This window comes from Haemaphysalis longicornis, unplaced genomic scaffold, assembly GCF_048455015.1.
Source record: "Haemaphysalis longicornis isolate Haplotype H1 unplaced genomic scaffold, Haemaphysalis longicornis Haplotype H1 scaffold_5, whole genome shotgun sequence".
NCBI lineage: Eukaryota > Metazoa > Arthropoda > Arachnida > Ixodida > Ixodidae > Haemaphysalis > Haemaphysalis longicornis.
The window spans coordinates 45,591,410-45,618,765 of NW_027526385.1; the positions used below are offsets into that span (position 1 = coordinate 45,591,410).

General features: G+C 44.8%; 2 protein-coding genes across 7 annotated transcripts; one reads left to right on the forward strand and one right to left on the reverse strand.

The window, feature by feature from the left end:
* LOC144138164 (protein AMN1 homolog) lies at nucleotides 1-14,288 on the reverse strand. 4 transcript variants are annotated; one of them, XM_077670313.1, is made up of 9 exons: nucleotides 14,111-14,288; nucleotides 13,740-13,872; nucleotides 12,780-12,894; nucleotides 9,205-9,422; nucleotides 8,103-8,159; nucleotides 5,728-5,830; nucleotides 3,793-3,950; nucleotides 2,398-2,520; nucleotides 1-1,877 (listed from the first exon to the last, which is right to left on the reverse strand). In XM_077670313.1, the coding sequence occupies exons 1-7, from the start codon at nucleotides 14,188-14,190 to the stop codon at nucleotides 3,886-3,888; spliced, it is 771 nt and encodes a 256-aa protein (XP_077526439.1). In that variant the 5' UTR covers nucleotides 14,191-14,288; the 3' UTR covers nucleotides 1-1,877; nucleotides 2,398-2,520; nucleotides 3,793-3,885. The 4 variants fall into 4 exon arrangements, with proteins under 4 accessions (XP_077526439.1, XP_077526438.1, XP_077526437.1 ...); XM_077670312.1 differs by having other exon boundaries at nucleotides 3,789-3,950; XM_077670311.1 differs by having other exon boundaries at nucleotides 1-2,520; nucleotides 3,796-3,950.
* LOC144138165 (transmembrane protein 138-like) lies at nucleotides 10,005-27,314 on the forward strand. 3 transcript variants are annotated; one of them, XM_077670316.1, is made up of 4 exons: nucleotides 10,005-10,299; nucleotides 24,189-24,287; nucleotides 24,373-24,463; nucleotides 25,422-27,314. In XM_077670316.1, the coding sequence occupies exons 2-4, from the start codon at nucleotides 24,210-24,212 to the stop codon at nucleotides 25,541-25,543; spliced, it is 291 nt and encodes a 96-aa protein (XP_077526442.1). In that variant the 5' UTR covers nucleotides 10,005-10,299; nucleotides 24,189-24,209; the 3' UTR covers nucleotides 25,544-27,314. The 3 variants fall into 3 exon arrangements, with proteins under 3 accessions (XP_077526442.1, XP_077526440.1, XP_077526441.1); XM_077670314.1 differs by lacking the exon at nucleotides 10,005-10,299 and adding an exon at nucleotides 23,700-24,032 and having other exon boundaries at nucleotides 24,116-24,287; XM_077670315.1 differs by lacking the exon at nucleotides 10,005-10,299 and adding an exon at nucleotides 23,918-24,032.
* The last annotated feature ends 42 nt before the right edge of the window (nucleotides 27,315-27,356 follow it).

The following is a 27,356-nucleotide window of genomic DNA, read 5'->3' on the forward strand; positions in this document are numbered from 1 at the left end:
TTAGGAGAAAAACAACATTTATTTATTGCAACACACAGTCAACCACACAGTGGAATTATTACAGAAACAGATACACAAAATATGCAGCACAATAAATATGTTCTAACAACAGAGTAAAACATTGCCAATCACTTTCAATGCTTCCTATACAACACTGGGTACATAGTTTCTAAAAGCGAACTCTTATAATGCAACACAATGTGGATGTTCATGGAATACCTCGAATATGTACAAGCATCTCCTTTCAAACCAGAATACAAAATAAATAAATGGCCACATATGCAGTGAGCTTTGAGATTGATTGACTGACTGGTTGTAGGGTTTAACGCACCAACAAAACGCCGGCGATGAGGCGCGCCGTAGTGGAGGGCTTCTGGATTAATTTTGACCACCTGGGGATCTTTAACGTGCACCGAAATCTCGTACATACAGACATTTTTGCTTTTCGTCTCCATCAGAAAAGTGGTCGAGAAAACAGTCGTTGCTGGAACATTGCCCCCAGGGAAAGATACTAAAATGGTAAATAAGACTTTTCTTCTTTGCAAGGCTGCCTCCATCTCATTCAAAAATCTAAGCTCCCAAAATTGTTAGGTGTGAACAGGGAAGTGCCAATCATTTGCCTTATTTTTCACAGCACATATTGCCTTTCTGCACTTTTGTTTCAAGGAAATAATAGGTGGCTACTAGTGTGACCCATGCACCCACCGCAAAACTGAAACACCTAAACAGCTGAACTAAAACTTCGCTTTAGTGGGTAGGACAATCTCAGACAGTCAGGGTTCAAGTAAGGAGTTCCAAAATTGCATGTTTTCTCTCTGAAGTTGGAATTCAACTCACGTGTTCCCAAATTATGTGAAGATGCAATTTACTTGAGTAAATACCACAGGTTAAACAAATTTATTGCTAACCTTTTGGGTTATATCTGAAGGCACGATACATGCAGTTAGGAATACACGATGCCCCGACTGTATTACAATTATGTGCTGTCCTGAGAAAGTTGTATAATCATCGCCTGTGGAACAGCACGTCACTGTAAAAGCTCGTTAATTCGAACTCCAAGGGGAGGCCATCTCACTTCGAATAATTGAAAATTCAAACTAGTAATGAAAGTGGACCATAACAGCAGTACGCTCCAATTGGGAAGCAGCAGAGCATGCCAGCACTTTGATGCGCGAAAAAGCCCGGGATTGCAGCCTGCTTTTTGTTCCAGAAGTTGACAGTCGGCACTTTTTGCTCCAACAAATGTATCTAGCGGAAAGCCAAGTCTTTGCCTTCTTCAAAACTACAGAAGAGATGGGCTGTCAGAGGCACTCTATCCGTCCACGACCTCTGGAAGGATAGCTACGCTATGTATCGTCCTCGTCCTCGTTGTCAGTGGCAGTGAACGGTACTGCACTTTTGATGTAAGATACGATGCCCTCTGCTGTCAGCGCACCATACACACCCACTTTTTCATCAACATAATTCGCAAAGCGTCTTCCAAAATGTCCACCGTGTGGTATAATTAGATTGGTTTTAACCAATTTTTCCCCCTTCATTATACGCAGCCTAGATTGTAGGCACAATGGCACTAGTTCGAATTATCCAGGACTGAACCTATTGGGGTTCAAATTAACGGGCTTCATTACACACAGACTTTAATGAAGACTTGGCCAAACCAAATCATCCAGTTCCAATTCTTCATAAATTCGAATTATTGAAGTTTTAATTAACGAGCTTTAACTGCACTGTATTTCTACAATAAACACATTTGAATGATATTTATGTACATAATTGGCGTCTGGCATACACAGGTGTGTGTTGTTGGGATTGAAAGGCAGATTGGCTGTCTCAGCTATAATTGCATCGAGGCATGTCTGGACCTGTTCCCTTGTTTCCTAAAAAGTTAGAAAAGAGTTTTATTAACCATTATGCAGGGTTACCTTACCATAGCCTAGAGAATATTTTTCGTTTCGCTTGATGTGCTCTTGAAACCGCCTTGTTCTTTTATCTTTAAACCCAGTTGTAATTATTAAAAGAAAACTACTTCGATTCAGGTTGCCTTAATACTAAGATTGTAATGTATATTGGTTACATTACCCATTATCATGACGATGACAAGAGATAGCTTGTTTTCTTATTTTGCACTTGTTACAAAGGCAGGAAAAATTGGGTGGTGTTTTCACTCTGACTTTCTGAACATTTTCCTGGTGTTTTCTTTTCACTTGATAGTGAGAAACTCACTTTTTTATCAACCAAGCGGCAGTTTTTATATAGAATGTGCCAATACAGACTGGTTCGCACAACAAAGGTAAGAACGCGAAAACAGGTTTTTGTTGATGCCTGAACCCGGCAGGCATTTTACGGTTGTTATGTTCGTTACACCTCAGTACAGAACGGCACCAAATTTGTGGTTACCAGTGATGCCAGTGAAGCAGCTTCCGCTGTCAGTAGTGAGTGGATTGTACAAGTTGGCGCTCAAATTTTTACTTCTCTTGGGCTGGTGAAACTCGGCTCTGAACAAACTTCCATTTCCTGTCACTGAAAAATAAAAGATTGTTGTACTTACTTTGATGTAAACCTAATTACCTAAAATTGTACAGCCAATTACCAAAATTTAATAAAGCCCATCTTTTTGCTGGTCATCAGCATAGCACATCTCAGGTTTTTGAGGATCACCCGTTTGTGATCGTAGATTTTTACTAACGAAAATTTTCGTGGAGAAAATTTGTTTGATTGATTCTGGGTTTAACGCGCTGACGCAATGCAGGAGATGAGGTGCGCCATAGTGGAGGGCTCCGGATTAATTTTGACCACCTGGAGATCTTTAATGTTCGCCAAAATGTCGTACACACGGGAGTTTTTGCTTTTCGCCACCATCAGAAAAGCGGCCACAGCGAGAAAATTTGTTTAAGGGGGACACTGTCTCAAAACAACTTCTTTTACTTTTCAAGTAACCTTCGTGAAACTTGTCAGTCTTGCTGTTTTTTTTCCCACTGGTTTCAAATACGCCATTATTTTCTCAGTTGGTCGATTAGTTCCCAAGATAATTAGAGATAATCAGCCATTTTTGGTCAAACAATAGACAAAACAGTGTTGGTCATAAAACTGTAATTTTACATTTTCCAATACTGTGAACACTGGTGAGTGCAATAAGAGAATCGGTTTCTTGCTGCAGCACTTGGACCTAATTTCACAGCTCATTAAACTTCGGTGGCACCAGTGGCAAGGAACCATTTTGAGTGCCCATTTCAAACACCTAAGTTTAATGAGCTGTAAAATTAGTTCCCAGCAATAATGGGCTGTAGCACCATTATGCGCTCACTGCTACCACCCAACACATTTAAATTTCCCGCCCTCACAGTGCCTGCGTGCCCCCTGCCTGAAACTGCGCCAGCAGGCGTTCTGTTCTTTCTGTGCTTGCTTTTCCTCCCGCACGTGCCGGCGTTGCACTGCCACTTTTTTCGCTTACTATCGTGAAAATCAACCCAACGAACGTTCCTAACTAAATGAACGCGGGCGCTGCCGGTTAAGTACGTATATTTTGCCTCAAATGTACCTGCAGTTTTCTTGGCGCCAAACAATGGGGAGATGTATGACAAGCGCCAGCCATTCATGAGCTTCGAATGCTTATGACTGTATAAACCGCTTGGCTTTTGACGCTTTTGTGGGGCGCTACAACGGAGTTCCGTATGGCTCTACTTGGGTCCAGCGAGCGAGCTACGACGACAAGGCGAGCCCCTAAAGTGCTCTGCCCTTAAAAAAGGAGAGAGCTGAAGGCAAGGGTAAGTTTAGTACTGCCCACACACCCACCACCTTCATTTTTCCTCCAGTTCAGCTTCTTGTGTTCCCTTGAACAAAAAAGCATCCTGCCTCGGCGTCGATGGTCAGACAGTACACCAGGAGTCAGGAGGAAATGAACCACGTCAACTGCTGCCTCTGACGCATGTTTCCCAATGCCGCTTCTATGCCTGTCAGAAAGAAAAGAAAACATTTTTTTAAAGACATCAGCATACAAGATCCCGTTCCCCTGTGGGAACAAGCCTCCCACTTCCTTTACACACCCAGCGCCACCCAGCAGTTCACTCCCGACACACCCTCTATTGCTTCGAATGCCCCAGTAGTCCAATGGGTAAGATTATGGGGTTTGGCGCGAATGGCCTGAGTTCGAGCCCCAGCAGTGCTGAAAGCTTTGCTTCACTCTCTTTTGCTGTAAAATGTTCTCAGGCCCAATTCTACACATTGTTTTCATAAACAAGGTTGGTTTCTTTAAATAAGGGTAGCCGTACGCTGTGATGTGATGTGTCTTTCTTGCTTCGAGCAAGTATTGCCACAATTATGGCGAAAGCTAGAGTTCTTTCCTTTCTTTTTTTGAGGGGGGGAAATCTTGCTCAATCTCCCTAAGTGGGTGTGCTCTCGCGCAGCTTTTTGCAATGCGGGAATAGGGGCCAGATAAAGGAACACTCGCACGCTCCCGTTACTTCCACTACAAGAATGTGTGTGTGTGTGTGTGTGTGTGTGCACATGTGCATGCGTACAAATACCCCCAGCACCTGCCATTAGATACCAATTCCTTAGAAAAGGAAGGAACACCTCGGAAAAAAAAAACTGGTATTTTCCAGGTACGTTGTAAACCATCGCCAGGCTCTGGCCATAGATGAGGAAAGTACACTTCACAACTACCTATTTGTCTACTCGATTGCACAGAAGAGCTACTGCTGCTTAACAGTACTAACACAACCCCGCTACACTTTTTCATTGAACACCTAACCACTAGTTCGGATGTGTGTTGGTATCCTGCAATATTGTTTGCATGTGTACTTTTATCCACGCAAACTGAAGGACCACTTCTCTAAGAGTTAAGTGTGGGACTAACTTCTCGTATGGGCGGGCGAGCCATTTTTGTGGATTGCTGCCAGAATGGCTCACAAGAAAAGTGTCCACAAAATGTCGCTCGCGTCATTTTTGACGCGTTGACTACTCTCTCGACTACCTCAAACACACCCTCCAAGACGGCAGTGAATAGCAAAAGAGTGGACATGTCTCCTTGCCCAACATCCGCAGGGAGCTCGTCAAACAGTGGAGAGCTCTTCAAATGATGTCTGCACATTGATTGCATGTCATCAATATACCATGCAGGCCCAGTCATGACTTTGGCTCTGCAGTGCTGCTATAGCTGCTGTGGTCTCTCATGAATTAGACAAGTTTTTTTATATAAAGGCAGGGCAAAGAGGTTGATTATATTTGGAAGATTTCTTAGCTAACTTGCATGCTTACACAAATGTGATCACATGTTTACTAAATTGAATAAACTTAAGGTGGTAATTTATAAAACTATTACTTTAGTAAATACATGGAACAGATATGCTGACAGTATAATGAACTTCGTTTAACTGTGTGATAGTGCTTATAAATTAGAATTATGTCAGCATATTATTGGATATGATATAGTATGCATAGCCACAAGCAAAACTATGGTTGTGCGTAATGTCTTCTAATGCGGCCCTGCCGTCCCTACCCTACTCCTCGCACTAAATGGCTGTATCATCCCACTTTTGACATCAGTGAGGTGCAGATTAAGAAGAGGAACGTGTGGACGTTTGCCTGCATATAAATACAGCCATCACCTGTCATCATTTTTCCCACTCCAGCCAATTCTTCGCAAAGAAGAATTAAGTGCAAGTTCTTTTTTTCTCGCTAGTCTTACGCCTTCAGCCCCAAACCCAACACGACATATGGTTTACTCACCACTGAGTGAGTCGGCACCCAAAATCCGTAGAGATGGGCATCCCGCAACAAGTACGCTGACTGCATCGCTGTTGAGGTTGCAGCAGCCATTGATGAGAAACTCCTGCGCCACAAAAACTTGGATTTAATAAGCACTGATGTTACACAAACATTGGCAAAAACAGCTCTGTATTGTTACTACAATCATTGCCTTGTGTATATTGTTCTCACAGTTCACAACATTTCAGTGTACACCCGGCCAATTTTTTACCAATATCACAGGAGCGTTGCCGAACGAACCTTGCGCTGAATGAAGCTTGCGTTCGGCAAGGTAGATTTCTCTGTTTTTAGTTGGTGCCACGTGCCTGGTCTTGAAGAAAAATTTCGAGTATGGCAGGCAGTGTGATAAGAGAATAACGAAAATCAAGGGCGGCCCTCTGCTCTTGGAACAGCCTAGCAGACGACGGCAGCAGCGGCGCCCTTGCTTGGTGCGCATGCGGCTACTCTTGTCGAGTTTGCCGTATCACTCCATCACGCAGCGATGATCGACCGAACAGTCGACGCTCCCGTGATATTGGTAAAAAATTGGGCGGGTGTACAATATGACATATGCTTTGTTCCATTCGGGAAATTCCTCCATATGCACGTTATGAAGTGTCACTGTTACATCATTAGATTAGCAATAATCATTAATGTCTCTTTTTTGGAATTAGCTCCATGAAGACAAATTAAAATCTTGCTTGATTTGAAAGAACTAGCTTTCGGTAACTCACTCAGCTCCATCTCAGCCATCTCAGCCACGAAAGATGTTTTTTTAACACTTTCAGGGTCAATGACGTACAGGTACGTCCTTTGCAAACACCTTCAAAATGGTCAAGGATGCACATGTACGTCATCGCTTGTCTGTTTAAAAAGTGCGTCCCTTTTCGATCATTTTTCTCGCTTGGCATGTGCTGCCACATTGTGGAAATATGTGAAACTTTTTTTTTGCACCGATGGCTCTTATTTTCTTTTTTTGCGCTTTACTACAGCGCCAATTCAGCCCACTATCGCTTGCGCATCGGCTCACGCGCGGGCCTGCGGGGGCTGGTTTCAGTTTCGTCCACCGTGCGCTTCCCGCTTCTTCTGCCCGTGAAACTCTTAGAATTTTTCTAATGTTACTCATGAATAAACCACACGTATGTAACAACACAAACGATTTTCTTGTTGCTTTATGATAACCGTATCACCCTAAAAAAATTACATTTTTTCCTCGAGCTAAATTTGTCCGAAGAATTTACATCAGCGATCAGCAAAAACTGATCAGCAATAACTCGACCCTGGGGGTTCGCTTTATTTGACGAAAAAATTTGACCCTCAAAGGGTTAACCAAGAAAACGCAAGAAATATTGAAAAACTGTTACATTTCGCGCTCCAGTAGGCAGGAGAGTAATATGGGCCAAAACTAAAACCAAACCTAAAACTAAAACGTAGTCATCAACATCTTGACCGCATGTTAGCATTCCAGTAATACGATCAAGCGAATGTAGAGGCCCAACTGCAATTGCCCAGTTATGTTTTTTGCACTGGTTAATTCAGGTCGGCAGCCACCAATCACAGAAACGAGATTCTCTGACGTCGTAGAGAAATTGCCAGAAAGCGGCTGCGGAGCCGTGCGCTGCATGTGTTTCCCCTAGCATCTCCATCATTTGTTTGAAGTTTGTGATAAAACTGGCAGACAGCAGTTTCTTTAATAAACCAAACTTGTATCTTGTCTCTGTGGCCCCCTTAACAATGCAGGTCACACGTGTTTTGCTGAAACCAATTCCTCTGAACAGACTGCACCAAACTGAGCTGCACAGAAAGAGGTAAAAGTGCTAACTAAAAAAATTTCTCCCACCTCCCCTCGCGGGAACCCCTGTGTAGATGCGACGCATAGGGGGTTCCGTTGTTGTTTCCGTTAGGTTTATTCTCCCATCGCGTGAAACGTGCCGTGAACCCCCTGCCGCAGCTATGAAGCAACGTGGCGCGGCTATGACGCAACACAATCCAACACAATCCACTTTAATCCAATCCAATCCAACCCAATCGAATCCAATCAAATGCCCCTCGCGAGAGAGTGTTCGCTATCGGAGAGGAGAGGGGGTGAGCGGCGGAAAGCGCAGCTCGCGCGGCGAGGAGAATGGGGGAGGGGTGTGGACGGACAACAACAACGCCGTATGGAGGAACAAGGCGACTGAATGAGATGCAGTCGCATCTAAAAGATGCCCCCCTCAGACAATCTACACATTCAGAGTGGGAGAAAAATATGAACAACCACTATCTTTGTGAGTAGCTCCAGTACTTATTGGGCATTGTTCTTAAGTGTTCTGTTCTGGCGCAGTATTCTTTACTTGACAAAGCAAAATTCAGCTTACCTGTAATGTGAACCTACATGCACCTTCAAGGAGAGCTCTCACACCACAGGGAGTTATCTGCAGTGGAAAAATTCAGAGTTAATTTTTTCCTTCGAAAGAACTGGGAATACACACATGCGCACAATACATACAAGAACAAAGAATAGTCCTTCACATAAAAGCAACATCCTTTGGTTCACATCCTAGTGTACCAAACATCAGTGATTTCCTTGGGTTTGTTCAATTCAGCCACACTGCTTGAAAGAGCTCACAATGGTGCATTGATGGTTCCATTTTTTTTTGCTGCACCAGTTCAAGGGGTGCAGCTTCAGAGCGACACTAGTGCCATACAGAAACAAATGCCAAACTGTAGGCGTGCAGCTTTTCTGTTTTGCGTAGCCCATTGTTGTTTGGGCAGTCTTTCACTTCTTCACGTGGTTTTCCACACTAAACTTGTTTAGCACAATTGGAGACTTTTTTTTCTTCTGAGAAGTGCGAAGAATATTTTGTGTGTGTGAACATCGTCGCTTCGCCGAAAGATAACGAACTGTGCCACATTCCCAACTGTCATTCAAGTAGCCGTAGAGCTTGTAGATTCCGACAGTGAGGACAAAGAGTTCGACGATTTGGTCGCAACGATAGCTGTAAACTGGGGAGAACCGGCAGGAATCATGTTTCCCATTGCTGTGAAGAGGTCGTTGGCAGATATCTTGAGCTCCAATTCAAGCGAATATTCCAGCTGTCACACGAGACTTGCAATAATCTGGCAGCTACCACTATGTCATCTTTCCTCCTGTAGTTTCACGTAGGGTGCCCACGGATCAGTGCTCGGGAAAAGTGTCTCGTTCTGAAGTACCTCGGGTTTGACAGGTTTGACATATCTGACAGGTTTGACATATCAGAATCATCTCTGCACGTGTATATTGAGAGGGTGCTCAACCTTTTGCACAGCTTCAGTGCTCAAGCGATCTGTAACGCCTTCTGGACATTGAAGGTACAGAATCAAACAAATAAATAAATAAACTCTGCGCACTGCCCATGCCATCCACTTTAAATGCATCAATTTCCGACCGCACAGACAGACCCTGAAACAGTAATTTGTCATCAAGCCAAGCAGGTTTACCTGGGTGGACGAAAAGCTGACGTGTTTCAGGCTTGGGCAGCCCTCTCCGAGTGCTCTCAGGCAGGCATCGTCAACGTTTGGGCACTTGTCCAGCCTCAAGGTCGTCAAGTTCTTGTTCTGCTCAGCAATCACCGAGACCACCTCAGGTGTGACGCCCCTCAGTCCCGTGAGCTGCACTTCTTCGAGCTCGTGAAAGCATCTGAGGGTTTCCAGGAGACCTGGCAAAAACAACAGCCAGCCAACAGCGAGTACCGTCAAAGGACATATTTGTGCAGCCATCGCATTAAAAGAAAAGAAGAAACTCAGCATTAATTAAAGCAGCCGTGAAGACAAAATCCACATTTCGTTCATTAAATAAACTGCTTTGTCCTACTAAAGCCTGTACTACATGGAGCGATTTCGCCTGCGAATTCGCTGATGCGGCGCCGCTCGTGCGGCAAAACCACCTTTTTTCGTTGCTGCGGCAAAGTGCCAAACATTTGAGCGGTAGAGCAAACGCCACTCGTGCGGCGTGTGCGGCGTAGAGGGGCCGGACCTGCGGCCAATAGGAGCACAGCTCGGCACCACTTGCACGCTTGGAAACCAGATGGCTTCGACATGGTAAAAAAGCGCACTAAAACGAGGACACAAGAAAAAGGCGGTGACACGGGACGAGCGCTAGGGACGAGCGGACTAGCGCTCGTCCCGTGTCACCGCTTTTTTCTTGTGTCCTCGTTTTAGTGCGCTTTTTTACCATGTCGAAGTCCCATCACCAACTAGCCCAAATTTCTGCCCTGAAAAACCAGATGGCGTTGCTTGTATGAGCGTGACAAAAGCGCTGGCACACCAAAACGTTTGTCTTCTCTGCTGTGTGTGCGTATATTGAAAAAGAATTGGCGATTCTTATATAAAACCGCAAATAAACTTATATTTACCGCAAACCAGGCAGAAACAACTTGCCAAGAAAGTAAAATTAAACCGCCCTCGTTAAAATTACAACAACCTTTGCTGGTGGCAAACTTAATTCAGTCTGCAAACAAGGTGCATCTGAAATGAAAATCACGGCGTTCGCAGGCCCCATGTAGACGACAATTCCAGGCATTGCGAACTTCGCAAGTGCGAATGTTCGTTCCAGCGGATTCGCAGGCGAAATTCGCTCCATGTAGAACGGGCTTAACAGAGATACCAATTCTATTGCAAACTTCGAACAAATAATGGAGATGTTGAAGAGCAATAGATGAAGCAGTGACTGTCCAGCCATTTCTCTACGATGTCACTGTATCTCGTTTGTGCGATTCGCAGCTGCCGGCCTAAGCCACTATCAAGAAACGTGACTGGGCGACTGCAGTGGGGCCTCTGTTACACTTGACTGTATCACTTGAATGCTAACATGCAGTTCACATACTGATGAAGAAGTGACAACTGGGCTAGTTGGTAATGCATACGGGACATCTTGAAGGTAGCGCACTTAAACACGGACACCAGGGAAAGAACTGAACGCTGTGGTTTGTCAATTCTTTCCCTAGTGTCCCATACACATGTCCCATACACATACTGATGACCTTCTTTTTAGTGCTGGTCCACACTATGTCCCTCCCACCCATGATACAATGCAGAATTTGAAAGTTTTTCAATATCTCTTTTGTTTTTTTGGTTAAAAAAAAATCTTTCGGGGTTGAAATGGGGCTGAGTAAGCTACCACAGGTTTGTTCTTTCAAATTGAGCAAAGTTGTATTCTGTCTTCATTGCCCCTTCAATTTTCTTCCCTAAGACAAACACAGACCCCTCCCTACTCAATCTGCCACTCAATAATGTTGGGTTTGCCTTGAGAAGAGATATGATGATTCTGCTTCCAATTTCTGCTGTCAGCATGACAAATGCTAACCTCACGAGAGGGGGGTCGTGACCTCCTGTCGTCAAAATGCACTATGGCACATTACTTCCCTTTATTATCTAATCCGCTGCTACCTGCCACAAGGAGCAGATTGTTGTGACAGTGAGTCACGATCTACACACGTAGATGCAGATGAACTCTGGCTTGAAGCAAGGTGTACACCTTTTGTCAAAATTTTCTAGGCCACACGGGAAGTGCGCAGGCCGCAAAAAATTTAACTTACAAGACTACATCTGGAGCGAGGTTGAAAAAACGTTTTGTGCCAAAAAGATAGAAAAACACCTTTCTTTCTTACTGTAATAAAATATTTTTGTCACATTAAAAGGTAAGAGAGAAAAAGAGAAAACTGTTACTGCCCCAAGGGCTAATTCGGGGGAGGGGTGGTGACAGAGAGAGGAAGGTCCCCAGTTCTTTTTCTTTGAATTCTTTGTGGTCGGTTAGGCTTAGGATTAGCCTAGAAAAATTTGACAAAAGGTGTACATCATTGCCTAGGATTTAAAAAGAACCTGTGTGGAGAAGGCTTCAAACAATGAACACTTGAAACTTGATGTATATCCTACATGCTTCTTCCTAATGTGCCGCGTCTCCACCACGTACTTCAGACAACTCCCACTTTCCGTCATGCAAATCCATTTCTTCCTCCCTACCTAAGTGTTTGTGTTTTATTCCTTCACGGGAACTCGCACCTACCCCTCTTCTTTATCCATCCCTTGGTAGAAATTCTGCTTTGGGTAAGCCACCTGAGTATCCTCTGCACCACAAACAGGCCTGGGTACACTTTATCTCTCGTTTTCAAATTCAGACACCTTCAACACGTTTGTATGGATCTATGGAAATCTACGATGCTCGCTTTCTCTCTCTAGTGTTAGATCCGTTTTTTTTCCAGGGCTATTAAAGCTGATTAACGCTTGGTTTTTTATTCAAAGTACCTAGTAATAGTTGAAGTGTGTGTTAGCACTGGGAGTGCACACTCGCATACCATTCCTTTCACTGACAAATGTTGCCAGCCATTCAAAACTTTTGACTACTGGCACCTATATAGAAGTACTGGCAACAAATGTGTGTTGTTTTTTAGATTTTTGCTATGCTTTTTCGAGTATCTGGAAACACAAAAACAATAATGATTACGACCGGCCAACTCGCCAGACATTTTTGTCTTTCCAATCAAGATTCCACCCTTGGCATAGGCTTCAAAAGCACCCTATAGCCCCCTTCCCCTAGCTCAAAACATTAGTCCCGTCGCAAACAGTAGGTCTGAAACTAGCCAGGGGCACTAGTGGATGTAAAAGTGACAAAAATACACCAAAAAGGTGACGATAGACATTAAAGGACCCAAGAAACATCTGACTTTGAGTCATCCTTTTAACTATGCTAAGGATTGTTGGTTTCGTTCCTGGCCAACATGCAGTCCATTGTAAGGCAATGAATCTGACTGGCTGAAACTACCTACGCCAGTGCCATCACACACCTTCAGCCCATTTCACCTCGTAAAACGGCTAAGCTCCCATTCCCCAGCTGCTCGAGATCCGTTAAAATTAATTTTCAAGCAACAATTGATGCTGATAATTACAGAAAAGTACCTTCGTATCTTCACAAAGCAAACGACGTCAATTTTTAGAAATCGAACTTTGGCGACTTTCTCAAAAGATATGTAAGAATTAGGTACCAACCAACACGAGTATGCACAAAGAATGCGCTGAACTGTTTTCGTCGAAGGCGTCCGCAGGATTCGATGACAGAGTCAGCTTCTTGAGTTTCACGCACTTCCTTAGGTGGGTAAGACCCCTGCCGGTAATTGGGTTTCCAGCCAAGTCGGCCTGCAGTGATCCGCACAATTATGAGTGAAAAAGGAAGAAGAAAGGCACTCATTTAGGCAGGGTGTGCTGGTGTCTAATAACCACATCACACGGCAAATCTAACGTCATTTAATCGAATGACATTAGACATAAATGACATCCGGTTTGGCCCTGCGGGTCTACACGGCAAAGTAAATGTGATTTGATTATGATAGTGGTGATGATTAGCATATAGTTATAAGGGGGTTAATTGCGCATAAGCGCTCAAATGATACAATAAAACAGAGCCAGAGGACCCACTGCAATCGCCCAGCCACCAATTGCACAAACAGGATACTGTTACGTAATATTAAGAAATCACCCGAAAGTGGTCAGGGTGTCATCATGCATTCTTTAATATTTTCCATTGTTTGTTCGAACTTTGCGATAACAATTGGTACCCCTGTTATCGGTACAAAGTGTCTTTTTAATGAACCAACTTGTACTTTGTCTTGTCTTCATGGCCCATTCAACCTTTCAACGTGTTCCTGCGACTGGAGCTCATTAGGAATTTATTGCGATAGTCCTGATTCACTGAACAAGCTACTGTCATCTGCGCGGCTTAACTATCCTCTATTCCTTCGTGCGCGTGCGTGTGTGTGCGTGTGTGTGAGTGAGTGAGTGTGTGTGTGTGTGTGTGTGAGAGAGAGAGAGAGAGAGAGAGAGAGAGAGAGAGAGAGAGAGAGAGAGAGAGAGAGAGAGAGAGAGAGAGAGAGAGAGAGAGAGATAAGGGAGCGTGAGAGCGAGATAGCACTACGTGCGTGAGTGCATGCGCAAGTGTGCAGAGAGAGGGGGGAGGGGAGGTAGAGAGAAAGAATGGAACTTACAACCGGCAGAACTTCGTCCGTAATTCCATGCTGCTTACGCACTCTTTCGTAGTAGTAATCGGCTAGACGTGGAGGCAGGGAAATGTTGCAGAAGCAATCCAACACGGCTCGCACGCTCAGCGTGTCCAGACACCTGCGATAGAATTTCGCACGGCAGCGCAGCTAGCTGTCACAACTTCGCAAATGCAATAAAACGGCGCATTCGATACTAGGTCTTCTATTTCTGCCTTTCTGCGCTCAATATCCGCGTTCAATAAGTGTACTTGTTAGATAGGAATGTAGTATTTGCGCTGCTTTTTGCCCTGTAAGCGAGAAATTGGAGAGTCAATTAAAGCAGCCGTATGAAGTAAAATGTCAAGAGAGCAACCTACATGTCTTGTAAAAGCTTGACATTCCGTCCGCCACTGCTTGTTCGATTGCTCATCTTGCGCAAAGTCAAATGTGCGTTCATTCACCTCGTAGAAACTTACTAAATTTTGTATTATTTGAATTATTGCGAACAAATGTAGGTCCCGCTAGATCCATAACACCTGACGTTCAGGAACGGTGGACGAGCCCTACTGCGCATGCGCCAACTAGACATCAAAAAACAAAGAAAGCGACTTTTTTTTTTTTGCCGGACGTGACGTCATGGTTTTAAAAAAATGGCGGCTGTTGTACGGTTACTTTGCTGCGATCTTCTCGCCATAATTTTTGTCTGCCGTTGCAGCGGTGCATAGGTGTTCGGCTTGCGATTGTGATAAGGGCGCTCTCGAAGAACTTCTGGAGAGCACTCACGGTGGTGTGCAGCGTGTGATTGAGACGCTGAGTGTGTGCGGCCGCCTTAATTGCGCGTAGTGCGTTACGACGGTGAACACGGGCGTTCTGCATCAGTTGTGCCGCCTCGATTTGCGAGAGTGATGAGTGCGCTCGCGACAAGCTTCTGCGCTGCATTTCATTAGAGCACCGTGTTGAGGCCGCTGGGCGTTTCGTCTCCGACGTGCGAGTGCGCGTTCAAACGGCGGTGCTATCATGGCCAGCCGCAAACGATTATTCGCACGAAACTCTTGTCGCTCACCACACGGTCATTGACTAAGAAATATCAAGACAAGACTATTGCGACCGGCCAGCCACGAACGATCGTTCGCACGAAACTCTTGTCGCTCACCACACGGTCGTTGACAAGACTATAGCGACCTGCAAAGGTGATTCCTGCGCGTCGCTTTGGTGCTGTCATTTGGCGCGTCGCTGCGTGCTGTCATAAGCTCCGGGACATTATATTCAGGAGGTCATGGTCCTGCTGCATATTCTTGTTAAATCATTGCAGAGGACTCTTGGCGCGCAGAAATGAAAAGTTTGTAATTATCCACGTTAGCTTCGTTGATCTCCAGAGGGTTGCTTTCCTGACGAGCGTATTGATGCGTATATCGCGGTATGGGAGCTGTACAAATGTGTTGACGGATGTCGAGGGCACACTTTGTTGCTATTCTTGGGGCGCTGGGTGTTCAAGGGTGTCTCGTCTCGTAGGTGGTTAAGGCGGGAGGTTTGGGAGTGATGGTAAGCTTCGTGCAGTTTATCTAAGGTATTATGTACTCCCAGTTCGACCAACTTGCACGTGGGTGTCGAGAGGGCATTGTTCGGTCTGTGAAAATATTTATTTCGCCCACCACCATATTTGGTGCCCGTTTGTGCTTCTGCTATCAGCCTTCGTCGTGTTCTGCTTGATCCTACACAGTGACAAAGTTTGATAACCGTAGCGGGACCCCGCACGACATGCGGCAGTGGGCCAAATTAACATGCTCAAATGATATTTCCATAACACTGTTGGACACGAATTCTTGTAACTTTGTTTCTCCTGTGGCTACACAGCCCGTCACCATGATGCACAGCATGTACTAAAAGTCACATGCTTTGTTGTTCCTATTTCAATGTATCTTAATGGTAGATAGGGCAGACAAGGCTCCAACAGGCGGTGGTGGGAGCATGCCACATTGCTGACGACTGGAACAGAAACCGATTTGGTGCTCCACCCCAAGACTCAATGCACGCAGGTGGCTGCATGCCAGAATTTGATACGACGAGAGTGCTGACGTTGTATGGCACAAAACAGGAACGAGAAATCTTTGAGGCCTATGTGATTAAGGTGGGAGACAGATGCACTATAGAATACTGAATAATTAGTGTGAAGTGTGCAGCAGCTGTGATTGCTTTTTACATGTGGTGTTAAACCAGTGTCATATGAGGGTTTTGTTTACTTTGTAATCACTCTCAGAGCAAAATGAAGCTTCGTTGATGAAGCTCATTCCTGTCTCTATCCTTTCCTTGAGTCATGCTTGACATTTGACCAAAATTTCCACGATGAAGTCTCAACTAGCTTGCGTAGCCACCTTTATTCAGTTCAGTTTTGATGCATATTTAAGCACAAAACCCTGGGACGTCTGCCGTTAATCACTCATAAGAAACCCTTGATGCCCGCCACACTTACCACTACCACTTCCACAACTTTGCAAAAAACAGATGCAAGCACAGCCATGACAGATTCCACCGTGCTTCCCAGTAAGCATGTCCCTTTATCAAGAAGGATGCATCACACCTCAAATACACTACGACGCATACAAAAGCTAGTGATCATCTACCTCATCTGGACATCACGCCTTATTAAACTACAAGGGAATGAGCGGCACGCACTGCTGCCCTCAAATTTACTAGCCACGGATTCGTAGAAAGCAGAAAAGACCTGCCAGATTTTCTCACCAACCTCTAAGTCCAAAGCCGTTTTACAGATGCCTACAAACCCACACATACTACAGCACAACATATTACCCAACACGTGCCCCTATGAATGCCCACCCTGCAAAGGAAGGAAGGAGAGAGAGGGAGAACAAACACTTATTTTTAAGTCCAGGTCCTAATTTGAAAGTTCAATTTACCGGATCCACGTAGTACTCCTGAATGCCTGGTCCTAATTTGAAAGTTCAATTCACCGGATCCACACAGTACTCCTGAATGCCTGTGCGGATCCGGTGCACGTGTTTGTAGAGAGCTTCCTGGGCAGCCTGGATGTTCACTGTCGGCGGGGAATACAGCCAGAGCTCCCAGGAAGTGATGAAAGTGAGGGACTGGGTAAGAGATGGTGGGGTGAAGTCCCGATTAGAATGAGGGATGGATGGGTAGGAAGAACACCTGGGGCAGGAAGGATGGCCAGGGCACCGATAGATGCGGTGAAGAATGTGATGGGAGGGGAGTGAAGAGGTTTGAGCCTGTCGAATGAGGCACGCAGCCTCATGAGTTAGATGGGAACTGGGGGGTGGGTAGAGGGTGCGTGATAGGCGTTGGGCGTGTAATTGGTAATGGCGGGAAGCGCGGTGTTGAGTACGAACCGTCGGCGGGTGGTACAAGGTTGGCCAGGACATGGGCGAACCCGGGAAAGGTACTCGGGTGATCGCGTCTGCCAAGTCATTTCCGCACATGCCAGAAACCCAAACCAGTGTGAAGCGTGGCCGAGGATTTGATTCAAGTCTCGGAGTGACGAAATCAGTGGTGTGTGGCTGGGTCTCGTGGTTAGCGAAATTACGAAGGGCTGACTGACAGTCGGAGAAGATATATACTGGCGTGGTGGTAGGAACGTTAAGAGTAGCGTGCTCTATTGCAAGGGCAATGGCGTATTCTTTGAGGGAGGTCGAATCCGGTGGAGAAAGAAAGGAAAGCATAGCAGTGTCTAAAGAAGGGAGTAGGAGAAGTAGAGCCATGCCCGTTGAGTTTGAGGGGATGTAGGAGATAGTACAGGGAAGACAGAGCGGTTAAGCATCCAATCAACTGCACCCAATGCTTATCAGTGATTTCAAATAAATGCGTCAAACTTGCATGAAACACCTTACTGCATTTTTAACTTTCATTCATGAAATTATTTGTGTAAATTATACATTTACACTGAAGTGACCAGGCAGTATATTTGAAGGTGTGTGAACATTCGCAACTTAGAATACTGTGCGAGAACTTTTTGATATTCGATTTGCAGCTCTGTTTCAAATATTTGAAATTTACAAATAGTAGAGGAATGAATGTTTCCTCTATCTGAAGACATGCAAACTTTCAAGCTTCACTACATGATAAGACCTTGCGGGTTGGTTTTTCTGCATGACACCGAAGCCGTGCCAAAAGCCTAATGCAGAAGCCTTGCACCAAGCAAGTGTTCGCTAACTGTGGTGTATGCTAGGTCAAGTGCAACACTACGAAAGCAAAACTTACAATCTAAAATAGGTTTCCTATAAATATAATAGCAGAAGTGAGAAATAAAACGTTATTGCTGGCTTGTTGGTGAGGTCCCACCGGGAACTAGCATGCCCAGCCTCCTTTCAATCATTGAGGAGGATATTAAACATACCTAATATGCTTACTGTGTTCACAGTATTTTGAGGAACCCATATTTCTTTATGGCAATGTATGCAAAATTCTTGTTGCACTGGTTTGCATGTCTATGTTTTATTTTCCCTGCTACATTAAATTTTTTGTATGTCAAGCGCAAGTGCCTCAACAGAGATGTGTCTAGTTCTGACTGCCTAAGCTGTCTTTTTTGGTGTAGTTATGTTTTACACACTCTAGAACCACCAAAACAAAGATAGTGTGGTTTGAAAATATTCAATTCGCAGCCAGCTGTTACTATTTCTATTCAAAAATATTTTATTGAATTCACAGCCAAGTTTAACTTGTATTCAATTCACAGATGCCAAGTTGATAATCAAACACCTTTAAATATATATACAAAAGGTAAGTTGTCATTTGTAGTGACAAAAAACACTCAGCTGCAGTGGCGTCGCTAAGGGGGGGCCGGGGGTCCCTGGGCCCCGGGTACCAGCCCCTCGATAAAGGCAAGAGGGGGGGGGGGGGTGCCACTTGGGCCCCTACAATGTGTTATGCTGACGTCGAAAACTGGAAGACAACTGTAACGAGACCACAGCTTTGGCCTGTTCAATTTACGTCCCCACCAGTCTATTCAAATTTGTTTCCTGGTACAATAGAAGAAAGCGAGGAGAATTTTGGCGTCCAGGAATGTCGCGGTAGTCGAGGATGGGTGCGGCTTGAGGAGTTAATTGGCTGCAGGGCGAGCGGAGGCGAACAAGGAACGATTCCTAGAGAGAGGGTGCGTCGGTATACGACTGTGACGCTCGGAGGGGTGTAGCGAGCGAGCTTGCTTTTCAATGGGACGACAGGGGCCTAACAAAGCCCCTTCATTACGTCCAGGACCACTGTTGGGGCAGCGGACGAGATCAGTAGGGGGGAGGAGTGAAGGGGGAGGCATCCAAGCCTACGAGACTTTAGTCGTGTCCTCGGCAGTTATTTATGTGGCTTTTTTTACGCACATGAGATGTTGTGTATGGGTCATGGTGAATGTTTAGCATTTTCTGTAGTCTTCGCAGTGACGCGTCGGAGACCGTGTACCCTGGTCCAGTTGTCATATTTTCAGAAGGAAACCAAGGTGAAAATGACCTGAAAAAACAAATATGGGGAAAACTGAATCTTGAGGAAGCGGGGACTGATAATTAAAACGAAATGAAAGTAAGCGTGAAACATGCAATGAAGGTTGGTGCGGGGGAGCTAACTGTACAAATTAAGCCTGTGTTGGGAGGAGGGGCGCAAGTGGAAGAAGAGGGGTGGGAGCTCAGGTGTCCAACATTAGGTGAGACAAATGGGTTGTCGCGATTTCCCCTTGGTTGCACCCGATTCCTTCATTGCTTGCACTAACCAACCAATTCGCGATTTAAGCAATTGCAAAGGATCTGATATCGGGTGTTGATAGCTCATATTTTTTATGTCGTCGACTTTCCTCCATCGTGCCAAGCGACGCAGCCAGCACATGGCAATTGTACGAAGATGGCATTAAATGGAAGGGGTATATCCCATGCGGCCCCTAATATTAAACTAAAAGAACAACGGACGAGTAGCTTGTCGAACAAATTATGTAAGAAATAGAATAATTATGTAGGCATTTATTTTATTTACCTAACTTTTAATCAGGTCAATCTACGTTTTTTTATTTCATTCCCCTGTAAGTTAAGAGCAATATAAATGAGTATCTGCGTTGCGAACATAAATAAAGCGGATAGCCGTGTGTTCATCTTTGTTCCATTTTATCATGGCTTTCGTGTGGCCGTCCCAAGGAGTTTTAAGTGAAGAAATATTTGAAGCGGATGACCTAAATATTTTGCTCTGGTAGGTTCATCTTTCAAGGTGGAGGGTGAGAAAAAAAAAGGACAGGACAACGAAATTAAGTGCATAACAAAAAGATAAACACCAGGCACGTCACCCACTTTCTATCATTAGGCATTCGGTCCGCTGAGTGCTCCCATCCCGGAATATGGTCGGGAGACCCCACGATAATTGAGGTGGGAGTGAGGGGCAGTTTCTGTGTTAGTGAAAGCATTCTGCTGAGTGCTTTGTGTACATTACTAGAAAAAAAATGTTGAAGACTGTGCGGCAAAGGACAGGACGCCCGGTGCCGTATGCAAGATTTTTGAGCTGAGTGCCCCTCCCCATGCACTGGGGAGGAAAAATCTACTGGAACGACTCGGGCAGCACGACGATGACGTACGGCTGCAAAACATCAGACCACAAAAGAGACTTCGGTGAAACGCTCCAGAAGCGTGACCAACTGGAGGAAGAGATGCAAAGAACATAAATCCTTCCCTCCGAACCCTCCCACTTGTGTACATGCGGGCACCGCGCTCCACAGCGAGGCGCTTTGTGAGTGACCGGCGCTACAATGCGACCCCAGTCACCCCTGAAGGAAGAGGGAATCGAGATGGGTCCCAAACGTCTTGTTCTTGGTTATTACTTTTGGTTGGAGAGGTCGATATTATTTCCTCAGCTACTGGGAAAAGGTTGTTTCATCTAGGATATGTCTTGGACTAGTTGACTGTACGACGACGTCAATGAAATCGTTGTCACCAACACATCAGGATAGGTGCGACCGAACGGTTGTGAGCCAGCGTGTGGCGCTGATACACTCGGGCCCGTATGAATCTGATATTTTACTCAAGAGTTCTTTCTTTATCGCTTCGTAACCTCCTTCGATTCAGATTTCCTCCATTGGCTGGTGGCTGCTTCACTGGTAAGCCCGAACCTCACATTTTATACTTTATACTGTGTTCATTTTCCCAAGACGCCAATGTCAATTAACTTATTTGCAAATGTGTGGTGGAATCTTTTTACAACGTACGAAAGGAAACGACAACATTGTCGCAGACAAACATCCACACGACTAGCCGTGCACTAGCTGCTTAGACGACTCGTGTACGGCCAGTCGTCTCTTTCAACGCTAAATGTTCCACTTCTATCTGCTTCCATTCTCAGTAATCACATAACCATAGAAATAAAGAGACCCGACAATGTATCTGTACTGAAATTCTCACTTAGAGAAATTTCCAGCAGTTGCATGCTGCCACAGAGGCTGCCTTTAGTTACAAACGGGCAGGCGCAGGCGGTTTTTCCGAATTTATGGGGTGGCCGTTTCTTTCACATTTTATACAACTTTTCCTGCACAATACTTGGAAATAGCTTTTTTTTTAAGTCCGGCTGTTGTTTATTTGCTGGGACAACTTCTATTTCTCCCCCAGCCTTCTTTCACCAGGCTCCGCTTGTGGTCCTTCAAGCATAATTTGTTCAAGGTGTGTTCCTAGACACAGGAAAATTGATGCGAATGAAGCGACTATTTGTCTTGCATGTGTTGCCTTTAAACAGCCCTATCATTGCTGGCCACCCTCCTCCAGGCCCGCGGGACGTCTGCATGATTTAGTCGGCACAGCAAGCTGCAAAGCTTTCCGAACGCCTGTGGCGACCACCTTATAGTGTCGTTTTCTGACAAGGCCCGAGACTCTCTCACACCTCCATTGCTCTTGCAGGCATTCATTCGCTTGGTATCGACTGTAGACGTGGTACTCTAACACTGCCGCATATCAGCCTTCACTTTTCCCCTACCCTACTTTGGTTTGGCGCATTACACCCTGTGCTGCCGCAAGTAGCTCTTGGCCACTCTTTTCTCGGCTGCTAATGGTGTTTTCATGCTCACGAGTGACACACCATGATGCTCCTTACTGTTAGGATTTTTATTGATGCCTAATTCACTGAAAAGGTCGGTGTTGTGTATCAAGATCTGCACCAGAGTCGTCGTCTGGGGTTCTCTAAACCAAGCTCGTGTAGCTATCATTGCCTAAATAACACACGGCTTCTTATCTTGCTGCTTACGTTTCTAATATATTGCCAGTTCATTATAAATAACTACACATCAAGTATCCTGTGGCTTCATTTCGCATCGCATGTCGCATATTATGCATGCTTGCATTGACGTTTCGAAGCCCATGCATTCAGTAGCTGTAAAAAGTTTTGTTTACATTGGTATCCAAATGAAAGACACAAAATTTGTCGAGACCAATCGCTCTTGTGGCGCGATGAGGGCAATGCTGAGTGACAAGAGTGACAGAAATCGCTTTTGGTAACTCCAGTCGCAAGTGTGAACCAGCCTTCATATGCTAACAATAGAAGACATTAATATTATCAATAATAACAATAACACTAGTTTTATTATTAATAATTGTTTTGTATATGTGAGGGGGAGACAAATTTTCTGTGCCCCGGGTGCAAGTTTACCGAGCAATGCCACTGCTCAGCTGCCATTGCCACACTTCTGGAGAGAGAAAACTGACAAGCAAAACCTCATCCCTGACTAATTTCAGTTTTAAGTTGTAGTGCTACTTTTGTGCTGTTCGACAAGCAATAACTTATTTGCGATAAGATTGCTGCAGACAAGTCCTCAGTCACGCTAAACACAGAAGAAATGAACTCGAAAGCATTGCACATCATAAGATCTGTTCCTAAAAGTACCAACTGAAGTACAATATTGTTCTTCGGCATGTTACAGCACACATCAAGGACATATTGAGTGAACTGTCCAGCATCTGTTGAATGCATGGCATTATACCAGCTTGAACGTGCCTTAGAAGGGATAATTTCAAAAACAGTAACTTGAGAGGGCCCACAAAAAAAAAAAAAAATGCTTGGCACCAGGGCTAAGTGCAACTAGTTAATATTTTCTCATTCACTACTTGAAGCCTGGATGTGTATTATTAAGGCTTGGTTCCTACAGCTGGTAACAACAATAACAACAAAAAACCTTTGTCCTGTGCGCAGCCCTACCTCCCACCGGGCTGCATGTCCTATTATCAGCTGGCTTAAGGTTTCAGACCAATAAAATGATTAGCAGACAGATTATGGTAGTTACTACACCTTCGCAATGGCGAACATTACCTGCCTGCCTCACGACTCCGAACACACAATTATATCTTCGCACAGGTTAACTCCGTTGTACTGGAACAAAAACACAGCCCTGTGGACTACGTAGAAGTGGTCTACGTTTGCAGTGGCTAGCTTGGTTACGATGGGAGTGGTCATGCGCCATCCCAGTGCCCTCGTCTGACCGGCGTTGCTGCCTCTCGCCACGGCACGTAGGCGGTGAAACGCCCAGCGGCCTCAACACGGTGCTCTAATGAAATGCAGCGCAGAAGCTTGTCGCGAGCGCACTCATCACTCTCGCAAATCGAGGCGGCACAACTGATGCAGAACGCCCGTGTTCACCGTCGTAACGCACTACGCGCAAATAAGGCGGCCGCACACACTCAGCGTCTCAATCACACGCTGCACACCACCGTGAGTGCTCTCCAGAAGTTCTTCGAGAGCGCCCTTATCACAATCGCAAGCCGAACACCTATGCACCGCTGCAACGGCAGACAAAAATTATGGCGAGAAGATCGCAGCAAAGTAACCGTACAACAGCCGCCATTTTTTTAAAACCATGACGTCACGTCCGGCAAAAAAAAAAAGTCGCTTTCTTTGTTTTTTGATGTCTAGTTGGCGCATGCGCAGTAGTGCTCGTCCACCGTTCCTGAACGTCAGGTATCCATAACAGACACAAGCCCATTTAAACGGACCGCATTTGTTTTAGTTCCACAATCGTCCAAAATTAAAAATAATTAAGCAACATAAAATATTGCTATAACTTTATTTTAATATATTTGTAGATAAAAATATTTAAAATATTGATTACTGCTTGTTTCAAAATGTTAAACCGCGGTTCTAATTTTTGGTTGCCAGGCAACGGCTTGTAAACAAACGTGCTCCCGAGTCTGCTTTCGTAAACATGAGACGAGGTCGGTTTCGTGCAATTATACTGCTTCAGTTCGGGCTCTTAGCCATTGACGTTACACTCAACGTCTTGTTGGAACTTCATGGACGCTCGGCAGTCACTTTACTGCTGCTTTTCATGTAAGACACGGCAATATCTTCAGCCGGTTGTTCGTGGCTTTAAGTTCGATCTAAAATCTAGTGCGTTTGTTTTGTCCGTACAGCGTTCAAGACTTCTGCATCGTATCAAGCTTGTTGGTCATGTGCCTTACCATCTTCAACACCTATGCGTTCCAGGCAGGACTCTTCAGAGAGGTCATGTCGAGGTTCAAGACGCCGGTAGCGGCGAACCTACTGTACCTGGCGCTGTCCCTAGGGCTTCACGTGTGGTCCATGGCAAGTTACAATTATCCGCTCTCCGTTAAAATAAGAAAATTGCAAGAGAAGGGCGTAGCATCTTACAAGCTTTTTTTTTCTTCAGGAAACAACGGAAGATGAGCCTTCAAAGCAGCGACAACTGTCCCGGCAAAGCAGCGCCGTCGATGTCACGTTGTTTACTCTTCAGAGATTTGGTAATTTATTGCGTTCGGAAAATATTGGGATTGGCGTGCTAACCTTGTTCGTGCGTCAAAATTTCAGCGCCGTGTAAGGGGGATTTTAAGAGGCGTTGGCGCAACTACCTAGTTTAATTTGTTGCGCCAAGACTTGGCGCAACCCTATAACTAAGCACGATTTAAACGACGTTGGCGCAACTATCGAGTCTAATTTGTTGCGCCAAGCACGGCGATAGCGATGCAAAGAAATAAATTTGCCGCGCGGTGCGAACGATGTGCTTTTGACATAAAACACGAGTACATGCGCCCGCAGCAACTTGTAGGGCATTCGCACTGTTTTTACATCTACAGAGTAACTTCGTTATAACGAACACTGATATAGCGAATTATCGGCTGTAGCGAACTAAATACTACCTTTGGTTGGTGACGCTTATTCTTTTATAACGAAAGTGAAACTGTGAGAGCCGCGCGAAATATCGGATATAAGGAAGATGCGTGACCAGTGTACTTGGAATAACTTCCAGTGCACGAAACTGCAGCAGTAGAAAAGGCCCCTTTGTTTGTGAACACTGTGGAAAATTTCATCCTGCTCAGTGCTGTGAAAAGCCACCAGATCACATTCTAGGAATGCACGCCTGTTCTGTCAAATGAACTTTGTTCTGTTGTGATTTCCTGTTTCATGTTCTGGTTCATTGAGCTTGAAATTCCACAAGGACCAAGATAAGGGTTACCTTGTTTATAGAAGGTTCGAAGACTAAAATAATGTGTTTTTGTATCAAGGTTTTTTCCAGGAGCAAGATTACTGATTGGTTTGAATCGATTTTGAGCTCTACTGTTACAACGAATATCGGATATAACGAACTAAATTACAGTCCCGATACTACTTTGTTATAACGATCAAGGTTCGACTGCAATTGAATTTAATTTAAATAATAAGGTGCACTTTTTAAAATCCGTTTCTAATTTTTCTTTCCAGTGGGTGTGTGGCACTACTACTTCTACAAGAAGACCGCTTTGCGCATGGCTGACGACCGTCTGTACAGGCCAAGCGAGAAGCGCTCTTCAAAAGAAGCTCCGAGCGCATTGCAGCCGACATGATGCCTCCAAACGTCTTTGTCGATATCACCAGATTGGACTGCACTGATCCTGCAGTTCACTACTGTGGCTTTTCCGGTGCTGTTAAATCACTAACTGTGGAACCATTGGCTGCATACACTCAACGCAGAGGACAATCACACAATAGGTGACCTGGAGTGTTCATTGCAGTTACAGTTCTCCCTAAGACGTACACGGCACACAGTTCAAATAGTGACTGCAAAGCTGTTTGTGAAGTAGCTTGTGATTTCTTGGCAGCAGTCTTTACACAGTAGCTCTGTGATGGCATTCCGCGTGGCAGGTGTTGAAGGACAACAGATACCTGTTTTTCGCACAGTTACATCTGTGGGGGCATATGAAGAGCTTCTGTAATACCCGTGCCACACGTACACGAAAAATGACTGAATGACATTATTTGGGCGGGCCGTGCTACTCAAGAAAACGCAAAGGCATTAAATGTGTTAGGCATGATGGGAATAATGACCCAAAAGAGAAATGCACTCATATTTTAGATGTTTTTAACGGAGAGAAAAAACGTCTTACAAAGGTTTTTTGTGAAAGAAAACATTATGGGAAATAGTGTTATCTAAAAAATGGTGCGAGCCGTTCCTAAAAGTGGCCTCAGCAGCTGCCGTCGCCTACCAGCAGTAGGCGACGGCAAATTCAAAATGACTAGCGACACAATGTTTTGCCTTTTTGCCTCTATTTAGTGAACTTCATCTTCTTCAGAACTTCGCTACAAAGAGTGCACAAAAAATAATCTTATTTGGAAGTTCAAATACGTTTCTGCGTCAACAGTCTGGTGCTGAGAGTTTCGTTGGTTCCATTTGGTGGTGATCGCGTTCGAGAGTGGGCAGATTTAAGGCAATAGTAAAGGCAACGAGTTGTTCGGTACTCCTTGAAAATGAAGTTAAACCAAAAATGACATTAGAGCGAGTGGCATTAGATTTTTGCGTGTAGCAGCGAATTAATGGCATCAAAACAAGGCATTAAGCACTTGTGTTATTTTTCGTGCACGTTTGCCACGGGTATAGAGAGGGGTAGTGTAAAGCATGTGTCACGCAGTTTTTGTACCAACACTTGCCAAATATTGGCCCAAAAAATGTGGCTTACCTAGCAGCAAAGAGATATACTTTGAACAAAAAGTACTTCAATTTGGTTCTACCACTAAGGCTTCTTCGTGAATTTTATCTTTAAACCAGCAGACAAGAAAAAAATGTCCAATCTGGTATCAATCGATCATTTGAATAACAGAAAAACTGATACCTAACAGATACATAACTTGTCTTTATTAACATAAAAAGAGTTTATCAGCCCTCCCACTCTCTGAAGTAGGGTGACCAACGAAGTTGTGATGTTTAAAACGATGAAACTATAGTCATGCACGACTACAGTGAGAATGGGTGTGCCGACTGCGTGAAGCCACTAAGGCCAATTGAGCACCCATCGATGGGCCTGGTCCACAGCAGCAACTAAAATTGCACCACAGGCATCATGTACACAGCAGTGAACACTCCGAGTGCAGAGTGAAGCCAAAGTTTTGTCGAGCGATAGCTCGTTTGTTGCGCCAGGAGTGCGGAGTGAACCCACATTTTCTTATACCACAAGCCCTTACTCTTTGCACCTATTCCCCTCTGCACCCCCCCCCCCTCCCCACCCACCCATCCTGCAACAAACAATCATTATACACTACGACTTTTTCTTTGTCTACATCCGGGGTAGCCATGTACAGCTTTTCTCTAAGAAAAGGAATAAACATGTGCTTGGTTCTTTGCTTCAGCCCACATTTTCAGTGGTGTTACACCCATTGGTGCAT